Source organism: Spermophilus citellus (assembly GCF_964194105.1).
Source record: "Spermophilus citellus genome assembly, chromosome: 3".
Classification (NCBI taxonomy): Eukaryota; Metazoa; Chordata; class Mammalia; order Rodentia; family Sciuridae; genus Spermophilus; species Spermophilus citellus.
In genome coordinates, this window is record NC_138184.1 from 154,482,245 (window position 1) to 154,505,507 (window position 23,263).

General features: G+C 36.5%; 2 protein-coding genes across 2 annotated transcripts in view; one reads left to right on the top strand and one right to left on the bottom strand.

Moving 5' to 3' along the window:
* Window positions 1-4,178, top strand: part of ANKMY2 (ankyrin repeat and MYND domain containing 2) — a 45,464-nt gene extending 41,286 nt beyond the window's left edge. The window contains exons 9-10 of the mRNA XM_081284541.1: window positions 529-658; window positions 2,063-4,178. Coding sequence (XP_081140667.1) covers window positions 529-658; window positions 2,063-2,247 — 315 coding nt within the window. The 3' untranslated portion in view covers window positions 2,248-4,178. The remainder of the gene's footprint in view (window positions 1-528; window positions 659-2,062) is intronic.
* A 3,616-nt stretch (window positions 4,179-7,794) lies between these two features.
* The window catches only part of LRRC72 (leucine rich repeat containing 72), a gene marked incomplete at both ends in the record, with an annotated part of 55,326 nt that continues 39,857 nt past the window's right edge, over window positions 7,795-23,263 (bottom strand). Inside the window, 4 exons of the mRNA XM_081283289.1 lie at window positions 7,795-7,960; window positions 8,826-8,853; window positions 16,397-16,549; window positions 17,546-17,635. Coding sequence (XP_081139415.1) covers window positions 7,795-7,960; window positions 8,826-8,853; window positions 16,397-16,549; window positions 17,546-17,635 — 437 coding nt within the window. The remainder of the gene's footprint in view (window positions 7,961-8,825; window positions 8,854-16,396; window positions 16,550-17,545; window positions 17,636-23,263) is intronic.

Below are 23,263 nucleotides of genomic sequence, written 5' to 3' on the forward strand. Positions count from 1 at the left end.
AGTATTCTTGCTTATCTTTATATATGTCATTCCCTTCCTTTTCCCTGTATTTTTGTTCAAGATACTCCCCTCACTTGGTACACTTCGTTCCTATTCTCTGCCTTCCCTGACTCCCCCAGTTAGAGTGAGTCACTGCTTCCTCTCTGCCTCCTTTGCTCCTGTGTCGCGTTGCTGTTACCAACTGTATTGTTAGGCATCTGTCTCCTTCCATTCTACCCCACCCTGCTCTTTCTCAGGCTTGGCTTCCTCTATGATGACAACTTCATCTTGTCATTTATTCTTCCAATTGTGTTATATAGCAGGATCTTAATAAGTCATTTGTCAGTCTTTTGTAGACTTTTGGTTATATATCATTACTGTTTTAAAGTGTAAGCTAAAAATTGCAAACCTAAATCAATACATAGCCATACAGTACACAATATGGAAAACTAAAATGTTTTTACAGAATAGTTCTTGGTTTAAGGCTATAGTTGGGAAATCATGCAATCCTAACTCTTAAAATGAAAATAAACCTACAATTGCTTTCAGGTGATATATTGTGATCAAACTTGCCAAAAGACACACTGGTTTACGCATAAGAAAATATGTAAGAATCTGAAGGACATTTATGAGAAGCAACAGTTGGAGGCTGCCAAAGAAAAGAGCCAAGAGGAGAACAGTATGTATATATAATCACTGATCTCATTCTGCTTCTCAGTGGGGAAAATGAAAGATAGTTGATGTTTACACTGAGAACATGGGAACTGAATCATCTCTGGGGACCAAGGAAGCTCAAGAGTGACCGACATAAGGACCACACTTAAACTTAAATGTGTCCCCTTTTAGTCTTTGGAATAATACATAGAATATAGTCAGAAGAAATGTCACTGGGAAACAAAGGAACATAGGATACTGAGGGAATGTGATTTATTCCACATTCTGTACATAAGTTCAGGAGCCTGCCCTGAAAATGGTGGGACTCTTAATGGATAATCACTATGTCCTGCTCATGAAGGATTTTTCGAATATAGAAATACTTAAATTTTCCCTAATGGGTACCAGAGGATTTTAAAGTTGAAAGCCTTTAAATTTCTTAATTAAATTTCAGTATTACAGATGAAACTACAGAATATATTTGTAAATTACAGAATAAATTGCAGATCTAATGTACAGATTAAAATTTCTTCAAGTGTCAGAGTAGTGAGTTTCACATTCTTTCTCTCTCCTTCACTGGTAAGTTTACATTTTCTTCAGTAACTGAATTGTTTCAGCAATGATTCTCATATGCAAGAGAGGAACAACCCACATCCCTATAGCCCACCCCAGAGAAGCTATTCTGTGTTCTTGAGGAATGTTTGTAGTTTGAAAAAATTGTTTAAATGACTGATCCTGGGAATTTCTATCTCCACTAGTGATGGGACAGTGTCCTCTTTATCACTTGATTTAAAAACACTCTTAGTTTGATTGAATGGTTTGTATAAAATTAAACAATTTATCATTAAGAGAATAGTCAGGCCTCCTGACTACCTTGTCCTCTCTTGTTCTCTGGACCAAACCTTTTTTATCCTATGCTGAGGACAGAGAATAGTACCTCTTTATGTACTAACATCATGAGAGGATAGAAGTGTCAGTAGAATGAGAATTCCCAGCCATGTGCCAGACACTATTCTAAATGTTACAGATATCTTTTTCTTTATAAATGCAGGGTAGGCTTTGTTACAAACACTGTTTTATAGATAAGAAAAATAAGGAATAGAGGTGATTACCTACCCAAAGACATCAAGCCAATTAAAAGGAAAGCTGTATTCAAATGCTGGTTGGGTTAAATCCCAAACTGCAATCCTGGGTTGGAAGATTGGCTTTGAAGCCAAGAGTCTGAGTTCTATGATTATTCTGCTATTTTACTATGAAGCTTGGAACAAGTAACCAAACCTATGTCTTCTACTTGTAAAGCAATGATGATAATTATAATAGAGATAATAATCTATCTCTTGTAGTTATGAGAAATTAAGTGAGTACACATAAAGTATTAATAGACTGTCTGGCACATGTAGGAACAATTTTTTTTTTATCTTTTTATCAGATGGCAAACTTGATGTCAATTCTAATTGTGTTAATGAAGAGCAACCAGAGGCTGAAATGGGCATCTCCCAAGAGGACTCCAATTCTAATGATTCCGTGGAAGGGAAGAAAGAATCTCTTGGAAGCGAGGCTGGGTTGGAAGGTATACAGGACGCCTCTTCAGGTCCTCAGGTGTCTGAGGAGTAAAAGCCATAGCAGGTGCCATCACGGAGGGGCCTCACCTTAGCAGATAGCTGGAAAACTCGTGTGAATGTACCCTCATTGCTTCATGACACCTGCAAGGCACCACGGCAGGATTGCACATTTCATAGAATAAGAGGCTTTCAAGCAAAGCTCTGTCTACCATGCCCCAATTCCCCATTGATCTCTGTTCCATATATATATATATATTTTTTTTTTTCCCCCCTTTCAATACAGGAAAAACATTTCTGTCCCCTTTCTGAGGCTGGCTGCCCAGCAATTGTTCTCAAAGGAATATAAATACCCTTAAAGAAGAAATATAGACTCTAGGGAACAAAGGGACAAGAAGAATAGATATGCGAGAGAAGAGATTTTCAGGAAAGAAAAATTTTATAGCCACAGAGATGTGTAGTTAGGGGAAAAAATCATATATGTGAATAAAATACCTCTAAATATCATTTACTATAATGAAGTTCTACACATTGAAATGTAAGGAACTGAAGAAAAGCTGTATGTTAAAAGAGATCTTTGCCATAGTTCAGCTAAGTGTAGTTGTATGTAGAAATTATCCTGAGCAAGTCTGAACTTTATGCAGTTCTTGTAGCAATGTTTTCTCTGTAGTATTTTTACCTTCAGAAATGTCAGGTCTTTCAGAAGGAACCAAGGCAGAGCCAGGGCTGTCCCAGCATGTGCATTAAAAGATACTTCCTGAAATTCTTGACTCAATATTGGCTAAATACACTGTGTACACAATTCTTGTAAAATTCACTCATGTGCCATACACTACCTGAGAGGCTAACTTTTATCTTCCTGCAAGCTTTTCATGGTACTCCCTACTCAGAAACTGATTTTTAACTGTCATTTAGAAGATGTGCTGGCCCCCATATTCAGCATATGTGGTATTTAAACATAGCTTGGGTATGAGGTCTGAAGATGATTTTGTGTTTCAAAGTTTCTTGTGTTGAATTTAAAATAAATTGTGCTTACTAATGTAAACAGCACATCTTGTTTCATAATTTATTGTTGTCAGGAGGTGGCAAATACTAGAGAGCATGACAAATAGTAGGAAATATGGCCAATATTGGAGAACAAAGTAAAAGTTATTTTTAATATGTGCAGTCAAGGTCCAAGTGACTATAATTCTCTCTTCTTTGCATATCAAACTCTTCCATCATGTTGACTCTCACTTCTTTATACTCAATCTCTTTCTCCTAGCCTGAGTGCATGCATTTTCTCACACACCCTGTGCCACACTGCTCCAGGATGACTTCATGCAAGTAAATCCAACACTTAGGGATTTAGAGTAGGAATTCAGTGGGTGATTTCATCTGAATTGTCAATTATAATAAGCCTCCCTTGACAAAATAAAAATCAGAGTATTTCAACTATACAGTGATAAGCATTTATTTTTCAGTAGTGAAAGTGTCTTCGTAGACCTTGCTCTCCCACAAACATGAGTTTCTGGTTAAATTTTAATGGTTTTGCATGTTTGTGTTGCTATTGTTCTCCTCCTTTCCCTCTCCCCACTGCCAGTTTGGACTCTAGTAGACTGGCTAAGGACCCTGGGATTTGGACAATTACACTAATCAGTGAGTCTCCACGTGTTCTTTTTGCCTTATATATCCCACACTTGGAGCTGAAGAAGCCTGCAACATGGAAACTCCAACAGCTACAGGCTAAAAAATTCCAAGAGCCTGCCAGTCTGCTAGCCAGTCCTGTAGATTTCAAACTAAAGATTGTATCTTCCAGTCAAGCCTGAATTGCCAGTCTGCCAGCCTGTCTTACATCTCTGGACCTCCCAGACCCTACAGGGCCTGAGCCAAATTCTAAGAACAATTTAGTGTGTGTGTGTGTGTGTGTGTGTGTGTGTGTGTGTGTCTTCCCACCCCCCACCCCCATCCCCTTCTGTTGTCTTTGGGTTCTCTTTCTCTGGAGAACTCTAATACATCCAGTGTCTTGGTGAATTTGGACTGTTATTACAAATTATCATACACCACATGGCTTAAATAACAAATATTTATCGCTCATGGTTCTGGAAGTTGAAGTCTGAGATCAGGGTTATCAGCAAGTTTGGGTTCTTGGTGACTGACTCCTTCCTGGGTTATGAAGGACCCTCTTGCTATGTCCTCACATGAATAAAGAGGGAGAACTAGCTTTGGCCTTTTAACAGGGCATTAAGCCCATTCATGAGGACTCTCAAGGCCTAGTTACCTCTCAAAGGCCACAATTCCAAATGCCATTACATTAGTAATTGGATTTTAACAAATGAATATTGAGCATACACCAACATTCAGCCTATAACCTCCAGAATAGTCCCTAAGGGGCACAATTGTCCTTGGGATAATAATAGCAGTAATAGCTAACATACATGGAATACTTATTTTAAGAAGACTATTTTAAGAATACTTATTTTAAGAAGATATAAGGAGAGTAACTAAGAACAGAGTAGGGAAGAAGAGCATGAGAAGATGACTAACATTAAACAGGGATGAGAGGTGGGAGGGAAAGGGAGAGAGAAGGGAAATTGCTTGGAAATGGAAGGAGACCCTCAGGGTTATACAAAATTACATACAAGAGGAAGTGAGGGGAAAGGGAAAAATAATACAAGGGGGAGAAATGAATTACAGTAGAGGGGGTAGAGAGAGAAGAGGGGAGGGGAGGGGAGGGGGGATAGTAGAGGATAGGAAAGGCAGCAGAATACAACAGACATGAGTATGTCAATATGTAAATCAGTGGAAGTGTAACTGATGTGATTCTGCAATCTGTATACAGGGTAAAAATGGGAGTTCATAACCCACTTGAATCAAAGTGTGAAATATGATATATCAAGAACTGTGTAATGTTTTGAACAACCAATAAAATAAAAATAAAAATCAAGAATAAAACTGTCTTTTCCTGCATAAAAAAAAAAAGAAGACTATTGTACCTTGAACTTTACATGTGAATCCTTGAGACTGTAAGGTCACTTTTATTATTTTAAATAAGAGGATAGTAAAGCCTAGAGAAGTTAACTAATTTTTCTAAGTAAAATATGTGGGGTGGGGGTGGAGAGAAGCAAGATTTGTCTGGTTCCAGAGACCTAGCTTTCAGCCACAACCTGTATACCTCTACAACTGTATATGTTAGGATTTTTCTGTTTCCTAGTCACGAGACCTCCCATTGGATCCTGAAATATATTTTTAATTGAGTCAACTTGAGTTGATCTCTGTTGTTAAAAGTAAATAATGTGATCTCATGGTAAAAAAGAGTTCCTCCCAATAATGGTGTGGTTTCGTTTGGGTAGAGTTTTAGCTAACTTATAAAAAACTTCATTTTTGTGTTTTCCCAAAATGATATTTAATACGTGTTTTCTAATTGCCACAAACCCTTCAGTATTGAGTAAAATATATTCTGTACAAAAGAATGCACTTCACAGAACATCTTTTTCTTTGAGGCATGATTCCTTTAATTCCCTAACATGAAAAACAAGTAACATATGTTAGATTTTTTTTTTTTGCAGTGCTGGGGATTGAGCCCGGAGTCTCACACATGGCAGAAGCTCTACCACTGAGCTTACATTGTGAGTCCTGGACTCAGTCTTCTTTTAGTGGTTAGTCTAGAGATTATAATATCCCATCCTTAATTTACTACTGTCTAATTAAAGAATAGTGCTTATGTAACTTATGGACCAGCTTAAACCTAATGCACAACACACCGTTTTCACCATGAAATGGATTGCTGCCATCCAGTGTTATTTCTAGATGCTTGGGCTTGTTCTCAGTTCATGGTGAGTAGCTTTAGTTAGTTACTTGATTAATGGTCAGGCTCTCAGTACTAAGATGGATTCAGTAGAATGAATAGTCCTTTGCGGCAGATGGTGTGTCCTTGCTCAAGAACCCTTGGAGACTGTGTTGTGAGTTTCCTGTTGTAGCCTGCCAGGGACTCTGCGAACACCATGGATTAGCCCAGGTTATTGCATTCGTTACCTGTTGCTGTGTAACAAATTTCCCCCAAAGTTATCAGCTTGAAACATTACTAAGCATTAGCTAATACAGTTTCTAAGACCAGAAATCCTGAATCAGCTTAACTGGGTGGGTAGTTCTGGTATGGGCTTTCTTGGTTTGAGGGTACTGAAAAGCTTTCAGCCAAGGTTGCAGTCATCTGAAGGTTTCAGTGGGTATGGAGAATCTGTATTATCCATGATTGTTGGCTGAGAGACTTGATCCTCATTGGCTTTTGGAAGAGAATCTCAGTTCCTTAGAATATGTACTTATCTGAAGGACTGCTTGGGTGTCATTATGGCACGGCAGCTGGATTCCCCCAAAGTAAGTGATTCTGGTGGAGCAGGTAAATGTGTCAATTCCTTCTATCACCTAATCTTGGACATGCACTCACTTTTGCCTTCATATCAGGCACCCTCATAAATATGGAAATCATTGCTTTTTCATTACCCTAGCTACAGTCTACTACCTACCAGGAATCATACTCAAATTTTAGACTCTTTTCTGTGACACAATTCTTAGGTGTTCACAGCAGTAGAATCTTGGTGTCAAATTCACTACTCTAAGCTTTCATCTCTTGCCTGTTTTGCCAGTCTTCTTTCTACAGTGTGTGTGTTTCCCAGTATGGACAGGATAGGGAGAAATACCAGTCTGCCTTTTATAAGTTTTTTTTTTTTTTTTTTTTTTTTTTTTTTAGTTCATTAGTTGGGAAAAAACACCAATGAGTTCCCTCAAGTGTCTAATTTTGTCACTCAGCAGCAGGCAGTTGCTAAAAGCTTGTCTGGTTTCTTTTTTTCCCTAGCAGCAGGCTTCCAGTTAGGCCCAGCCCAGATCATTATAGCCCATGTGTGAAACTGGCAAATGTCTCCAGAGGCAAGAAAAAAAACAGTACACTGGGTAAATAGATTGTGTAAAGTTATTTGATGGACTACTAGACAATAGTGAGAATGATAGAACTATTGCTGCAAGCAACAAGGATGAATCTTACAAGGTCAAGGGAAAAAAACTAGACACAGACTATTCATCTGTTATAATTCCATTTATATGCCTTTCACAAAACTTATTATCTAGAAATCAGGAAAGTAATTACTTTGGAAGGTTGGGACTGGTAACAGAAATGAGGGGCTTTTAGAGTGCTGGTAGTTCTATTTCTTTTTCCTTCTTTTTTTTTTTTTTTTTTTTTTTTTTTTTTGGTGGTCATGCTGGGGATTGAACCCAGGGCCTGGTGCATGCAAGACAAGCACTCTACCAACTAAGCTATATCCTCAGCCCCATGGTAATGTTCTATTTCTTAATCAAGGATGCCACACAGTCTTCATTTTTTGAAAATTCATTGAATTGAACCCTTATAATTTGTGTACCCTTCTATGTACATGTTTTATCTTAGCAAAAAACCTAACTATAACAATTATTTTTCATTCTTAGTGTTTCTGTTTACATTAACTGTTTCAAGTCATATCAACTTAACATATAATATGCTAAGTTACAGGGAGGTTTAATACACAACTGAGTACCACTAGGATTCCTGGTAGTGCCAGGGGTTATCTCAGTGTTACTGAGCATTTGCTGGGGGTTATCTCAGTGTTACTGTGAGCAGCTGAGGAGGTTCTGGGCCTTTCTCTTCCAGGAATTTTTCCTCTCGCATTGGAACAGAGTCCCAGTTCAAAGTGGTCAGAGCCATCAATGATCTCTTCATGGACCTTACAAAAACCGCATCTTCTAGGTTGTCAAACATAGTTCTGCAGGGGTGGCAATCAGAAAAAAAAAAAAAATCAGTTTGATCCAAGTGAATTATTTTTTATTTAAATGAATAAGTGCCCTATATTTCTGTGGTATTTGCAGTATAGCATTACTAATAATTTGTCAACTCTGACAATGATTTTCAGGCTATGTGACACTATTTTTATTGCATATGTTTTATATAGAAAATAGAGTATTTGGGTATGTTTAGGGATCTAGAATTGTAGTTTGAGTCTCACACAGTCAAGTATTTGTGTTTGAAAACAGTGTTAGATGATTAAAATACTTTCAGAAATAATATGCATATTAGTATCATAAATACATTTTATTACAGTTATTATTTTTCTTCACTGATGTATTTTAAAAATGTGCTCAATAATATTTTTCAGCTACTGAATCCAAAGATTCATAAGTGCAAAACTAAAAAGAATGATTTTTAAATTCATCAATATTTATAAATTTGAAATACCTTCCACAGAATTAATGAAGTGTTTGCTTTTTAAAATGTAAATTACATTGAATGTAAAATGTTAATTTACAGGATAATTACTCTCATTGAACCTATTTACATGAAAAGTAAACAAAGCCGCTCATTTGGAATAGCTTATAATTTTCAGGTTATATTTTCTAATACATCAAATCACTTTTTCATTTATTTGGGGTTACAATAATTATATTAAAAACCTAAGTATGACAAACATGAATACATAACTAGAACTCATCACAAAAAGCCATAGTCATTTTCACATTTATTGAAGAGCTAGTCATTTTTTAATTCATTAAAATTTATTTTAGGAACTAGAGCGAATTTAGGAAAATAATTGTGAAACAATCTGATCATAAAAGAGTTTTAAAAAAACTTACTTGTCTACATTATCCGCAAATGTAAAATCTGAAACAAAAAGTTCTAAATTAGTATTTTTCAAATGTTTAATAGCATTGAAAAACAAAGAAGCATGCTCTAAATAAACTATTAGCTCTCTGTTTTCAAATAATCTATCAAAATTGCCTTGATACCTAACCTAAAATGGAAATTTTCTCTTAGATATGATGGGTTTTCCCATAGTTTGGGGCCAGAGTCTTTCATACAATCAATTCTCAAAATCCTGAGAATAGAACACTTCATCATTTTAGTTAGTAATGGAATCCAAGTGGGAATTTTTATAATTAAGATTTTGAGTCTCATTGCCAAAGTAGATCCTTTTTCTTTTGACAGGCACATGCACCTGTAAATGGAGGAATAGTCCAAATGAGGAGAAATATTTAGAGCCATTTTACCTATTTAGGTTTTTGGCATTAACTTCAAAGAAAGAGAATAAACAAATCTAGATCACAAGAGTCTCTATCTTTTCCAGTTTAGAGCTCAAGGACTAGTCCTCAAAGCCAGGAATCCTTAGGATGTCTTCCAGACTGCCCTTGCTTTGTTTATTCCTCTCCAGGAGGCCTAGTGCCAGGCTAAAGGCAGAATTTACCAGCACCTGTTGGGCCACTAAACCACAACGTGAGCTCTTGCCAATCCATGAGCATCAGAGAGCACAGCCACTGCCTTGGGAGATTCAGGGCACTGCTCCTCTTCATAATGGCTGGCCAAGGTCGCCTGTGCCTTCCTATCTCCCAGTCTCTTTTCTCTTTCTATATTCTCCCCACCTCCCAGTGTTATTGCGGTATAATAAAAAACTTAAGAATTGGAACATTTAGGATGCACAACTAGATATTTTGTTATACATTGCAAAATAAGCTAATTAGCATATCCATCACTTCACAAAGTTACCATTTTCTTTTTCTAGGGTGTGTGTGGGTGGTGATGAGAACATTTAAGATCTACCCTCTTAGCAGATTTTAAGTATATAATACTGTAAATAGTCACTTTACATTCAATCTTCAGAATTTAGTCATCGTCCATAATTGAAACTTTGCCCCCTTTGACCACCACCTCCCCATCTCTCCCTCTCCCTAGTCCCTAGCAACCATCATTCTACTCTTCTCTGCTCTATGAGTTTGAACATTTATATTTCATAGATGAGATAATCTACAGTATTTTTTTTTCTGTGTCTGGCTTATTTCACTTGATGCCTCCAGGTTTGTCCATATTGCTATAAATGGCAAGGTCTCCCTAATTACAAAGAGCAAACACATCTCCTATAATTAGATAAATAATTATAAACAATATGAATATTAATAAATATATCTTAATTTATATAAATTATAAACAAAAAGGAACACTGGGGAAAAAATAAAATCTCCCTTTTACCTTTCTGATTCTTTTTTTTTGGGGGGTGGGGCATGGCATTGAACCCAGGAGCATTGAATCATTGAGCCATATCCCCAGCCCTTTTAGATATTTTATTTAGAGAAAGGGTCTCGATAAGTTTCTTAAGTCCTTGTTAATTTGCTTCTGGCTGGCTTTGAACCTGGAATCCTCCTATCTCGGCCTCCAGAGCCTCTGGGATTACAGGTATGCACCATTGCGCCCAGCCACCTTTCCAATTCTTATCAGAAGTAACACAGTTAGCCAGGTGTAGTGGTGCATACCTGTAATCCCAGCGGCTCTGGAGGCTAAAACAGAAGGATCTCAAGTTCAAAGCCAGCCTCAGCAATTTAACAAGGAGACCTTTTCTCTAAAATATGTAAATATATAAAATATATAAATGGGCTGGAGATGTGGCTCAATAGTTGAGTGCCCCTGGGTTCAGCCCCCAGTACCAAAAAAAAAAAAAAGAAGTAACACTGTTAAGCACTGGGTTTTGGGATTCCCTAGCTCGATGATAGACACATATAGCATGTACAAGGCTCTGGGTTTAATCCTTAGCACCAAAAAAGAAAGAAAAAAACAAAAAGTATTATTGAGTTTTTTGTGTATACTTCCAGCCTGTGTGTATACTCACACATACACATATACACAGATTTATTTGTTGGCAAAATTTAAATTTTTTTATTACTCTGCAATATGTTTTTAAATTTTATTATATTACTCTGCAATATGTTTTTAAACACCTCAAATATATTCATAGAATAATTCTATAGTGGAATTGTTTGTAATACATGAATGTGCCATAGTTTAGTATTCCCCTATAAATCACCATTTAGTGGTCTCTACTATATTTGGTATTACAAAAAATGTTGCAATAATCAATCTTAGACATACTTATATATTTTTGTTCATGTGCGTTGGAAATTTAGTAGGGGAGATTTTCAAATCAATTGCTGTGTTAAATGGTTTGCACATTTTATATGTTGATAGATAATGCTATGTCGTCTTCCAAGAAAGTTCGATCAGTTTGTATCTTCCTCAATAATATGAATTGTATGCTCTTTCTCCTTTTGTTTTTATAGTCTAAATATTTTGCCAACTTGTTGGATAAAGATATGTTTTGATTTACATTAATTTGGTCATTAGTGAGGTTGAGCAGTATATACATTTCTTTCTGTTAAAAACTTGTCCATGTTTTTAGTCACTTACTACTGGAATTCTTCAAATTGACTTGTAAATTCTTTTAGAAATATAAGTATTAACGTTTGCCTGTTATGTGTTGCAAATACTTTTTCCAAATTTGTGTTTAATTTTGTTCCCTTTCTGTCTCAGTTTTCATTTTTATGTAGTTAAACCTGTCAACATTTCTCTTTTATGACTTCTGGGTTTGGTGTGAGACTGTGTTTATCTCTCAGAATTATTAGAGTTATTTGCTTCTAGTACTCTTCAATTTTACTTACATTTTAGATATTTAATCTTTTTAGGATCTATTTTTGTGCCTAATATCTCCCTTAGAAAGTCATCTAGTTTATCTCTTGGCCCAGGCCTGTACAGGGCAGAACTCCAGAGGACCCCAGCCATCCTTTCCTATGTAAATGGTGCCCACCAGAGTTGTGGAATGTGGTAGCTCTGCTACTGCTGATACTTGTCTTCACAAGTTCTGACTGCATAACTCTTGCAATTGCACAGTTCCTGTGCTAACCAGTCTCCAGGCCTCACTTTGACCTCAAGAACCTATCTTAGACTTCAGGCATAAATAACACCTGGCATTAACTTTTCTGGGTAAACCTGGTGTCATCATTACCCAGAGTCAGAGTTTTCTTCAAGACTAGACTTCCTGAGTTTTATTCCCCAGCTCCTCACTTAAATTATGTTTTCTCTAAATGCTCTCCTGTCTTGTGTCTATATTGACCAACTCCGTGGTGAATTGCCATTTGTGGAATAGTCTGGCTGATTTTCCTTTTGGGTTTACTCCTCTGTCTCTTGCTGAATAGTAGGATAGCTTAGCACTCAGGCCCAGGCTCTGTCATAGTATACCTCAGCCTGGTCTCTATACCTGGAACTTTATCTTGTTTGGAGAGAAGAGCAAATATATAGAAATCCAGCAGGCTCACTTTTGGAGTCATTAGTAGATATTTTAAAGGTGTATTGATATTTTACTATAGATATCTCTTAATGTTTTTCCATAATTGTGTAGTTGCAGAGAAATCAGCAAATGTCTCATTTTCCACATGTAAAAGGACAAAGTGTTTTGGTTCTGAGAATATTGCTTATCATGTAATAAGACACAAAAACATTAATGGAAAATAGGTACAAGCCTTTAAACCTATACCCATCAGATAAGGATTGATGGCTGAGATTTGAAGAAAACTTAAAATTGACCTTGCTTCCCAAGCTGTTTCGAATGTAATTGGTTTCTTTCTCAATTTAAGATTAAGGATAATAAAATGGAAATATGTTATTAACAATTGCCTCATAAACAATTTCAAGCATGGTTTCTTTGCAAGAAAAGAATATAGATCCCTAAATGTGCATGCCACAATAAGATAAAATTTATATCAAAACAAATTTCGAAGCTACAAAACTGTAAGCCATGAGTTTTGAAAACTTACATAGTGTGCTTTATTAGTTTCATTATAAATGTTTAGCTCACTAAAGTAAGCTAAAATAAGTCACATGAGCTAAAAATGCTTTTTAGTTGATCTGATGCAGTGTCATTTTTCTGGAGAATAAGTAGATTGATAGAGTCAACTACCAATTTTTAGATGCCTATTGTCAAAATATCTATTAATTAAGAATATGAATTTAGAAGAAAAAGTTTTGAATGCAATAAAATACTCTATCCTTTTTTCCTCTGGTTTTGATTTGGAGGTAATGAAAAACAGTAAAAAGGATCATCGATTTTTAGCAATCTGGTTGTATAAATACAATGTACAGCACCAAAGGAACAGATCAGTTCTCCTCTCATACCTATGATAATTATAGCACTGAAACTAGACTGGAGCAGCCTGTGTTTGCTGTTCTAGTGTGTATCAGCTTGTTTTAAGAGGGGATTTTGTCTCTCATAGATTCCTTTCCCACCACAGCATAACTTGCTCCCATTACATCCAATAATATTCAGTTTGGGCCATCACTTCTCACAAGAAGCGAAAGAAAACCAAGGGAGTGACTAAGAACAGTCAACTTCTGATACATTTGGTGTCAGATCCAATGTTAAAATGTTTTACATATTAAGAATCCTAACAGTCAAAGGAAGATAAAAATCTTTGTTTTAAAATTCAGAAAGTTGAAGCAAATTTATGTCCCAAACAAATCTTGCCATGATCAGCAGAGCAGGTATGTGAACCCAGGAATTCTGATTCCACGGTTTGGCCTCTTAACTTTGCAATGGTGGTTGTGTGCCAGAGGCCACCCATGAATTTTTTGTGCATGAACTAAAAAACGACATGGAAGCCACTAAACAGGAAAGTCTGGTATCTGGGAACTCCAAGCGGCAATCCTGCTGGTTTGAGACTGCCCAATACACGCAACTTCCTACCTAGCTCTAAGTTCAGCACAGAACTGGAGATGGGGTGACCCACTGGAACCACACAGCCTCTCGGAGATGGGTATGGCTTGCCAAGATGCCAATCAACCTGTTTGTTGCAATACCCCTGCCACACCAAGAAGCAAGCCTCCTCCTGCTGAAACCTTATTCCTGCCTTTGATGTATTCTCCTTTCAAAAAGAAATAAAGCCATTTTTTGGTTGTTCAGTTCCAGCTCCCATGTAGACTGGTGGACCTATTAGCTGTTCCACTTCCTTTAAATCTAATTTCTGGCTCTGACTCTGATTCTATACTAATTATTTCAGACTTTCTTTTTCTCAAGTGGTTCACATCTTCTGAGCAGGAAACTACCCTGGCAGGGTGCTGGCCTCCCTCCATGCCAGGTTGTCTAACTTGAATGGGCATCAGAATCACTGGGAAAGCTACTTAATAAAACATAGTGTGGGGTGGGGAGTGCTTGAGTTTCCAAATTGGTAAATTAGGCAAGAATTTGAATCACAAGTTCCTAAGTGATGCTGATAATGGTAATTTGGGGACCACACCCCGAGGCCCACCCCTGCTGTACATGTTACTCTGTTGCACCCATGAAGACTCCTGCAGACATCACTTCCAGTCTGTGGGAAATATAAGGGTTAAAGGAACAAGTTTAAGGACATCCGAAGGAAGCAATCCTCAAAAGTGACACATTCTGTAATATAATTTCTAGGTCATGGGAAAAAAATTGACGAATCTATTCTAAATTTAGAGTAAAGACTCATACAACCAAAGGTAATTATGAATCTTGATTGGATTCTGGTTTGAAAAAAGCAGCTGCAAAAGGCTTCTTGGGACAATTTGGAAAATGGGGAAACTGATTCTATATTAAATAATTGGTTATTTTTCTTATGTCTGATAGTGGCATTGTAGTTATGTAGGGGGATGCCCTTATTTTCCAACTTGCAGGCCAAATTATTTAAGAGCGAAGTGTTGAGATTCTACTACTGAAACACTTAAGTGGTTCCACTGCATATTGATGTTTTCTAGCTGGGTATGAACAATAAGTGTAAATAGGAGCTTCTGAGGAGGCCTGTCCTTTCTCCCCTCTTTTTTGCCACACTGGGGATGAAGTGCTCTTCCACTGAGCTACATCCCAGGTCTGAGATCTGTTCTTTGAATAAAGAGGCAAACAAAGCCTCATATTTAGAGGCTGGTGAATATGGCAGAATATTAATAATTGTTGAATAAGCTTGGACATAGATAGACATTCATTTTAATATTCCTTCAACTTAGAAAATTTTACAGCAAAAGATTAAGGAAAAAAAAAGTTTCATTTGACCCTCATTTCTCTTCCTTCCTTCCTTCCCCTAACTCCCTCTCTTTCTCCCTCATTTGCTCAGTGTTGAATTTAGTTGATTTGTGGATTCTGTTGGCCATTACTTTCTCCCAGCATTTTAAGGAATTAATTCACTGTCTCCTGACTTCCATAATTGCAGTTGGGGAGTTCATTGTAAATATGTCATTCTTTTGTAGAAAATCTGCATTTTTTTCTCTGACTTCTTTACCTTTGGTGTAAACAGGTTTTTTTTTTTTTAATTTTGGTTATGTGTATTTTATGTGTGGATTTATTTTGTCATCCAAACCTAAGGATTCCTATAATTTATCATCTTTGGAGAATTCTTAGTCATTATCACTTCAAATATTACCATCTACTGAATTTCTCTCTATAATTTTTTTCTTTAGGAATTATTACTAAACTTTCATTGAATTTTCTCTTTTAAATATCTCCTTTTCTCAACATTTAATTTATATCTCCATCTCTGTCACTTTCTTCATAATTTCTTCAAAATTGTTTTCTAGTTTCATATTTTCCTTTTTGTTTCTGTAAAATCCATCTGGTTCTTTTTAAATAAAAATGTGCATTTGTCAAATGCCAAATGATGAAGAAAAAGGTTATATTTTTGCACCATTTTTCATTTCCTGTTTCTTCCTTCTTGGAATAAAGATGTGACGCATGATGGTATAGCAACCACCTTATAATCATAAAGCACACTAAGAAAAAAAAGATAGATGTATTCCTCAACATTGATGATATTATAGAACTTTACACTAACTCTGCATACCTATCTTTGTACTCTGCTATGTGAGAAAAATAAACCCCTATTTATTTGGATTTCAGTTATATCTAAGAAATTCCAACTAATGAAATGTCACTGATATATTTGTTATAGTTGCATATATAAAAACTTCATATGTGAGATAGCCAAAATATTAATAGTGCTTATTTCTGGGAGGCAAAATTGCAAATGATCTTTATTTCCTCTTAATATTTTTTAATATCATCAAAAAATGATGAATTTGTCTTGTGTTAGTGGTAATAATAATTTTCTGCTGTGGTAGATACTGGAGAAGAGACTTTAATGTATTATCTCATTTTATCACATTACTTCATTTAATTTAATATGTACGAATGATGGTGAAAATCATATTCACTCTAATTAGGCTAATAAAACTATAAAAATATAATGTTAGCAAGTAACTAGAAATTATTTCACTATGTACGTACTTAGTTTATTTTTACTTACCATTATTATTATAATCAAGTTCTCCAACAATTAAGGAATTTAAATTTCATTCTTACCCCTCCCCCTCCCCCAATTACCTGAAGGTAGTCTCTGGACAGGTTTCTGCTTTAATGGTAATTTTGGGTTCCATGAAGTATCTACTTTTCCTCCAAATGCAATCGATTGAATGATATGAGCCTTTTTATGGTTAAAAATAGTAATCATTGATCTTCTTTCTTTTTCTGTAACCTCTGATAAATGCAAAAACAATGTTATTGCACAGCATTAAAAATAGATATGGAGTGATTCAAAAGAGAATGGAACAGTTTCAAAAACATTTAGGTGAACTATGTTATGTGGGAACATCTTGTCAAAATAGATTTGTAAAGTAGCTGTCATGGGTACTTCCATAATCTTACAAGCACTTGATACATGCCCCTCATGTCACAAGGTGGAGCACAATTCTGCAGTCCACTGCACGATACAGACTTTCTGACACATCACCATCGGATGACTGACAGCACATGTTGCTGCCCTTCCTTCCCTCAAGGCTATCCAAAAGCAGAGATAGAACCAGGAAGTCCTGATAAATCCTCACAAATAGAAGTTATTAATAAATTATTAAAAATGTTCAAATCTGTATGTGTAGACAGGTAAGGAAGTAGGTAATATAGCACAAGGGGGTAAGATAGTTTTCAAAATATGTAATATGTTGTAAGTGATGTGGATTGTGTGTATGTGGCTTATATAAACCAAACATTCTAGTTTGTCTATAATGCATGAAGATTTAGAGACAGGGTCCACTGAATTGCTTAGTGCCTCGCTTTTGCTGAGGCTGACTTTGAACTTGCCATCTTCTTGCCTCAGCCTCCTGAGCAGCTGGGATTACAGGTGTACACCACCATGCCTGGCCATTCCCTCACTGCTGAGATGGGAGACTAAGGAGCCCAACATAAATGATTTGGCATCCACCTCGTCAGTGTGAAACGCAGAACCAGGAGAGCCTTTCTCATGCTCAGTTAGATGGCTCTTCCTATAGAGTGGAAAAGACATGAATTCCTAAACTAGGGCGAATTTCAGAGAGCAAGCATTTCAAAAATAAGTAATTAAAAAACTTTCATTTATAAAGAAAATTATCCAATGGTATTATGTTACAAAAACACATTCAAAGGTATTCTGTATTTTTCAACCATTGAGTGGTAAGGCTGAGTTTCAAATATTTCTTTACAAAAGAGAGTTATCCTTACGATTTCGATCAAGCAGCTCCACTCCTGGAAGGTGGTAGATTATATATAAACGATACAGGTTATATTGGCACAAAGGGTTTTGGTATAGACCTACAATGGAAGAGTCCGAAATAAGACGTCAGATTTCAAAATGAGCTTTGTATGTCATTTTATAGAACATGAAAAATTGCAGCATTCATGTACAACATAAGGATACATATCAAGCCAGTGGCCTCATTAAGCCCTCTTTCATTTAGAGCAGCACTGTTATATTCATTCACTCAATAAATAATTACTGGGTACTACCATGTACTAGGAAATGTGCTAGGTGCTGGGGACATTTTATTGACTCAAATCTGCAACAGATTAGGAAAAATTTAAATGTCCATAAGGAAATTCCTAAAGGACAAACTAGGTATCAGCTCCATGAGAGTCTTGAGACTGCTTTTGACTAAAATATCACTTGGGACTCTTCTGCTAAGTCTCAAAGGTCACCATAGGCCAGTGTGAGGATGGGCAGAGATATAGTGCACTGTTATAATAGATATTTCTCCCTCCACTTTATATCATTATGCATTGCTCAGAATATGTAAATGCTAGTACCAGCTTTGGATCTTAGTTGGAGCAGAGGCCAGCAGATGTGGATGTTGCATCTTGTATATCTTTGGCCAGACACAGGGGCTCTGAGAGCCTCGTGTGCAGGTGTTGTGATACGTAATGAACCTGATTCTGCAATGCAGGGGCTGAAGGAGGGAAGCACATGGGTGCAGAAGAGCTCCTGGCTCTTCTGCCATCACATTCTTTTAGGAATCAACATGTAGATGCATTTTTAAAAATCTTCACCTAGAAGGGTTTTGTTTCCAAGTAAAGAATCTCACCTATTTATCACTGGATAATATTAAACAAGATTATTTCAATACACTGTGCAATAAAGCATTTATAATTTCAAGTTGGGCATCTTTAGCTTTTTAAATTCTGCTTCCATGCAACGCTAGAAAATATTTCCGGAAAATACATACAGTGAGGGGAACCACTAGATGGCAGTAGCAGAAAGAGCTCCAGCTGTTGCACAGATATATCACTAACCCGGGCTCCCTCAATGTCCATGTTAAATTTAAGAATACTGCTGTAGATGATTCATAAAATATAACAAAGCTTAATAAAGGCATGATAATATAAGTATTCAAAACCCAGAGTAAACTGATTAACATAAAGAAGATTGGTTGGGGCCTGATTAAAAGATAGCAAAGTAGTTAGAAACTGAAAAAAAGAAAAAGAAAAATCTGGACGTATTTTCTGTAGGTAATAAAACATTCTGATATTTGTTGTATAAACACAAATTTCTCTGGCTAATAAAATCCTTATATATAGCTATTCCTGGTGGAAAACATGAGCTTTATAGGGACATAAAGCAGGCAATGGAAGACACCTGGTGCATAACCAACAAAGTTATTTGTGAGGAAAGGCAGAAAAGAAAACACAGACAGGAGCAACAAAGAAATTAAAAAGAAAGAAAATCTGTATATACTGAAAGAAATGAGAGGAAAAATGAAATAAATTTTTCAAGATGTCTTAAATGACAAAAATGACGTGAATTTTATTCTTAAAAGAAATTTAAAGTGGGAACACATAATTGTAATTACAGGATAGGGAATAGAAGGGATGTATATTAAACCTGTAATAAGGACAGATCATGCATTGTAGTTGGAGCCAGAGAAAGTAAAGAAAAGGACACCCTTCAAGGATATAAAAGCAAAGCACATTTGTTTTTAATGAGAATTTAGGAGGAAGAAAAAGTCACAAATCTTTTAGTGCAGAAGTCTGCCTTGTGGTTGCTGTCTTGGGGAATCACATCTGACACCTCATTACCCTGTGTTACATTGTAGCAGCTGGAAGCCAGGTCTGCCTCTGCACAAGATGCTAATGGAAAATGTACCAATATCTTCCAATGACCTTTACTCTTTTGGGGTGTGGGGGGGTTTTCCAGGGATTGAACTCAGGAGCACTCCACCACTGAGCCACATCCCCAGCCCTATTTTGTATTTTTGATTTAGAGACAGGGTCTCATTGAGTTGCTTAGCACCTCACTTTTGCTGTGGCTGGCTTTGAACTTGCAATCCTCCTGCCTCAGCATCCTGAAGTCCTTTACTCTTGATACACCTTTCCAGTGCCTTTTTCCTCGAAGAACATAACCATTCACTGCTTTCCTTGCTTTTTCTCCTCATCTCTAGTTAAGTAACTTCTTTATGCAAGTTTAAAGCTCTAGCTTCAGTTAAACGAAACTCCAAACTTGGGTTTACATTACTTTTTTGGGGGGTGGGGGCAAGGATTGAACTCAGGGCATTCAACCACTGAGCCACATCCTCAGCCCATTTTTGTATTTTATTTAGAGACAGGGTCTCTCTGAGTTGCTTAGCACCTCACCCTTCCTGAGGCTGGCTTTGAACTTGCCATCCTCCTGTCTCAGCCTCCAGAGCTGTTTAGATTACTTATTAACAAGGTGTCTGGATACTAAAAACTCTTGTGCATGTTGTGGTTCACTATTCATCTCATCTTAAAGTAAAATCTAAGTGACAGGAAGTCAGAAAATTGAGCTCCTTGCGCAGCCTCTGCTCACATAACTTAAAAAAATAAATTGAGCTAAATAATTTGAGAGGCATTTCATCTTCATGATCCTTTACTTTTTCCTGACTCTTCAATTTTAGAAGGAAGCATTTTCAACTCTTTTTCTCCCTTTTATACTATTAAACATTTAACATTTTGGATTTATGAGTTTTGGATGGATGCTACTAAAATTACTATAAATTAAGTTTCCAAGATATGAAGTCAGTTTCCTGTGTCTGAATGTTCTGAAAGCCTTCTGTGATGTATGGGTACATTCCTTTAGAAACTATGAAGCAAAACTGCTTACACTTTCACTTTCAATAGGTTAATACCATTTAATCCACCTTCCCTCTAGGCTACTCATAGAGTACACCTCATGGCGCCAGCGCTGTCTTGCTTATCTTAATTTGGGATTCAGAGTCTAAGCAATTTACATTTTCCCAATAATATATCAAAATGTCTCTACCACCTTACTGCACAAGCAGGAGTTACATGACTCATGCTTAAAGCTGCTTCTTAAAGAAACAGAAAATAAGAAGATTCAGCGATCTAAATAATTGGTTTCAGTGAATTTTTTAAACTTTGAAAACAGAATTTAACAAACCTATCATTTAAATGAATCCAAATGTTCTTAAGGTGCCTTTGGAGAAAATTGATGTAATTAGTAAAATACTTTTTAATAGATGGGGAGGAAATGATACAGAGAGGTTTAAAAGCTTATGCATTACCTACAGTCTGTGGAAGGGAATTCAGCTGTCACCCATCAGACACCTAGATTTTGAGGTTCTGGGGGCAAGGTCACATCCATGGGTTAGCAACTTGATTGCTATCTAATTTTAACTTAAATCTGTGGGCCACCACACTACACATGCTTTCACTGAATATGGAAATCATCTTTGATTTTAAAAGGCAAACTGTGATAAAGCAGGAGATGAAGAAAGGGGAGAGATCAGAACATTCTCTTCAAGATAAACAGCTGTGAAATATCCAGTTAGTTCTTTTCACTTGGTGGATTGTTTTGTGAAGTCCACTTTGATGAGCATTACAGGTAGAGGGGCTCAAATAAAGAGTCCTTGGAGATCATAGTCATACCCTACCTCCCAGTATCTGTCTTCACCCTAGTTTTTTGTCATCAGCAGAGGATGGGGGTCACTGTTGTCAGCAAGGTTAGAGAATATATAAGAGCAGTATCTCTGGAAACATGGAGACCTTCTCTTAAAAGAGCAACCCCTTCTTCCCAGTGGTCACTCCTGGAGTGACCCAGGAAGTATGTCCTAACAATTATGAAAGGTAGGAGTCTAAGGGTACTTTCCAACAATGAACTTAATAAACACAGAGAAAACGTTAGAGAAATGAGTAGAACAAAGGTATAGATAGAGAAGAAATGGTTTAAATGTTGTGTTGCTGGTAGTGTTTTTTCTAATGCTCAGAAAAAGGGCAGGAAGACTGAAGGCAAATAATAATCATCATCTATAAAGTGGGTCTTTGGCACAAGCAAATTCTGATTTACAGTTTGGAGGAGGGAAGGGAAGAGGAAAATGGAACTGGGAGAGGAGGGTGTGGAAAGGTAGACCTCCTGGAGAGAAGAGGTGGGGCCCCTGTTTTGCCCGGAAGACAGGAATTCCAGTTACCAGGACCTCACACTCTGTGCTGGTTTCAGGCCTCCCTGAAGCTCCCAGCCATGCGTCTCCTGGGCAATCACTTGGCAGTTCTCCTTACATGCCAGGGGAGGGTGCAATGCTGAAGTGGATTAGAGGTTTACCCTCCAGGCTATTTTCTCACCCTCTGAAGAACTTGTAATTGAAGTGGAATAATAGTAACACTTTAGATTTTTATATGGTTTTACAACTTGAAAAGACAAAAATTACAACAACATTGGAAAATACATGGTTTTCTCATTTTATTTAATGAGCTGAATCTAATCTCTGATTGCAAATGAGGCTCATAGAAACTTAATCTGAGGACATAACTGAACAAATAATGTTAGTTCCGTGAATGCAGACATTTTTTCCCTGTATTAAAACTTGAACCAAAATGGGATACGGGATCAAAATGTTAGTATTCACTACCAAAAATTTTCAGAAAATGTTTTTGGTTTTTTTTTGTAATTAGACATAGCATTTTATCCACTTCAAAAAAAAAAAAAAATGACTCCATGACAAGTTTCTCAGTTGAAACAACTGTAGTTATAACTTGAATCATATCACTACAATTTTAAGTGGAAGTCCCTTTAACTGTCATGACAAGTAATGATATGGATAGTATATTATTTGGCTGGTCTTCAAAAAACGATTAGGGCATCTCATCCCCACCCATGTCCCCATCCTGACAATTCTGTGCTCACACACACTCTTGACAAATAGGACATGGGCTAGATTTTCAGCGTACACTTAGTTCTGGACCTGGCACCTTGATTTACAGCCTAACTCTGTTTACTGCTCTTGGGCCAACCTTGCTTACTACTCTATGAATGTTGATTTATACCATAAGTTTGCTTAAATTATTGAGTTTTTACATGTAGCAAATTATATGTTAAAATAGTGTAGCATCAAACCCCTTCAACTGTCTAAGACATCTTTAGGCTATGAGTTATAAAACTGTAAGTCCCATCAAGGTCCAGACTGGGTCTTTTGTACAACTTTGTGCTGTATAATCTAGTATAGTGTCATATAGTGAATGTGTCATAAATACTTATTGAAAGTGAATAAATTATGAATATTTATTGAATGAATGAATGTATAAATGATAAGTGAAACCAGGCATGAATTGAACTTCAATATTCCTTGGTACTCTGGCTAAATCTCGGAACCTTGCACTTTGATCATTGAAGAGAGAATAATTTTAATTATATCATAAGATTGCTGTAAAGGTTTAAATAAGAATATAAAAAAGCATTTTATCGGGTTGGGGTTGTGGCTCAGGGATAGAGCGCTTGCCTAGCATGTGTGAGGCACTGGGTTCAATTTTCAGCACCACATATAAATAAATGAATAAAATAAAGGTCCATCAACATCTAAAAAAATTTTTTAAGAAAAGCATTTTATCAACAGGTAAGACTCAAATATGCTATTCTAATGATTCTTATTTAAAATATTAGTTTTATTATACTGAGTTTAATTCCAACTTAGCAGAATT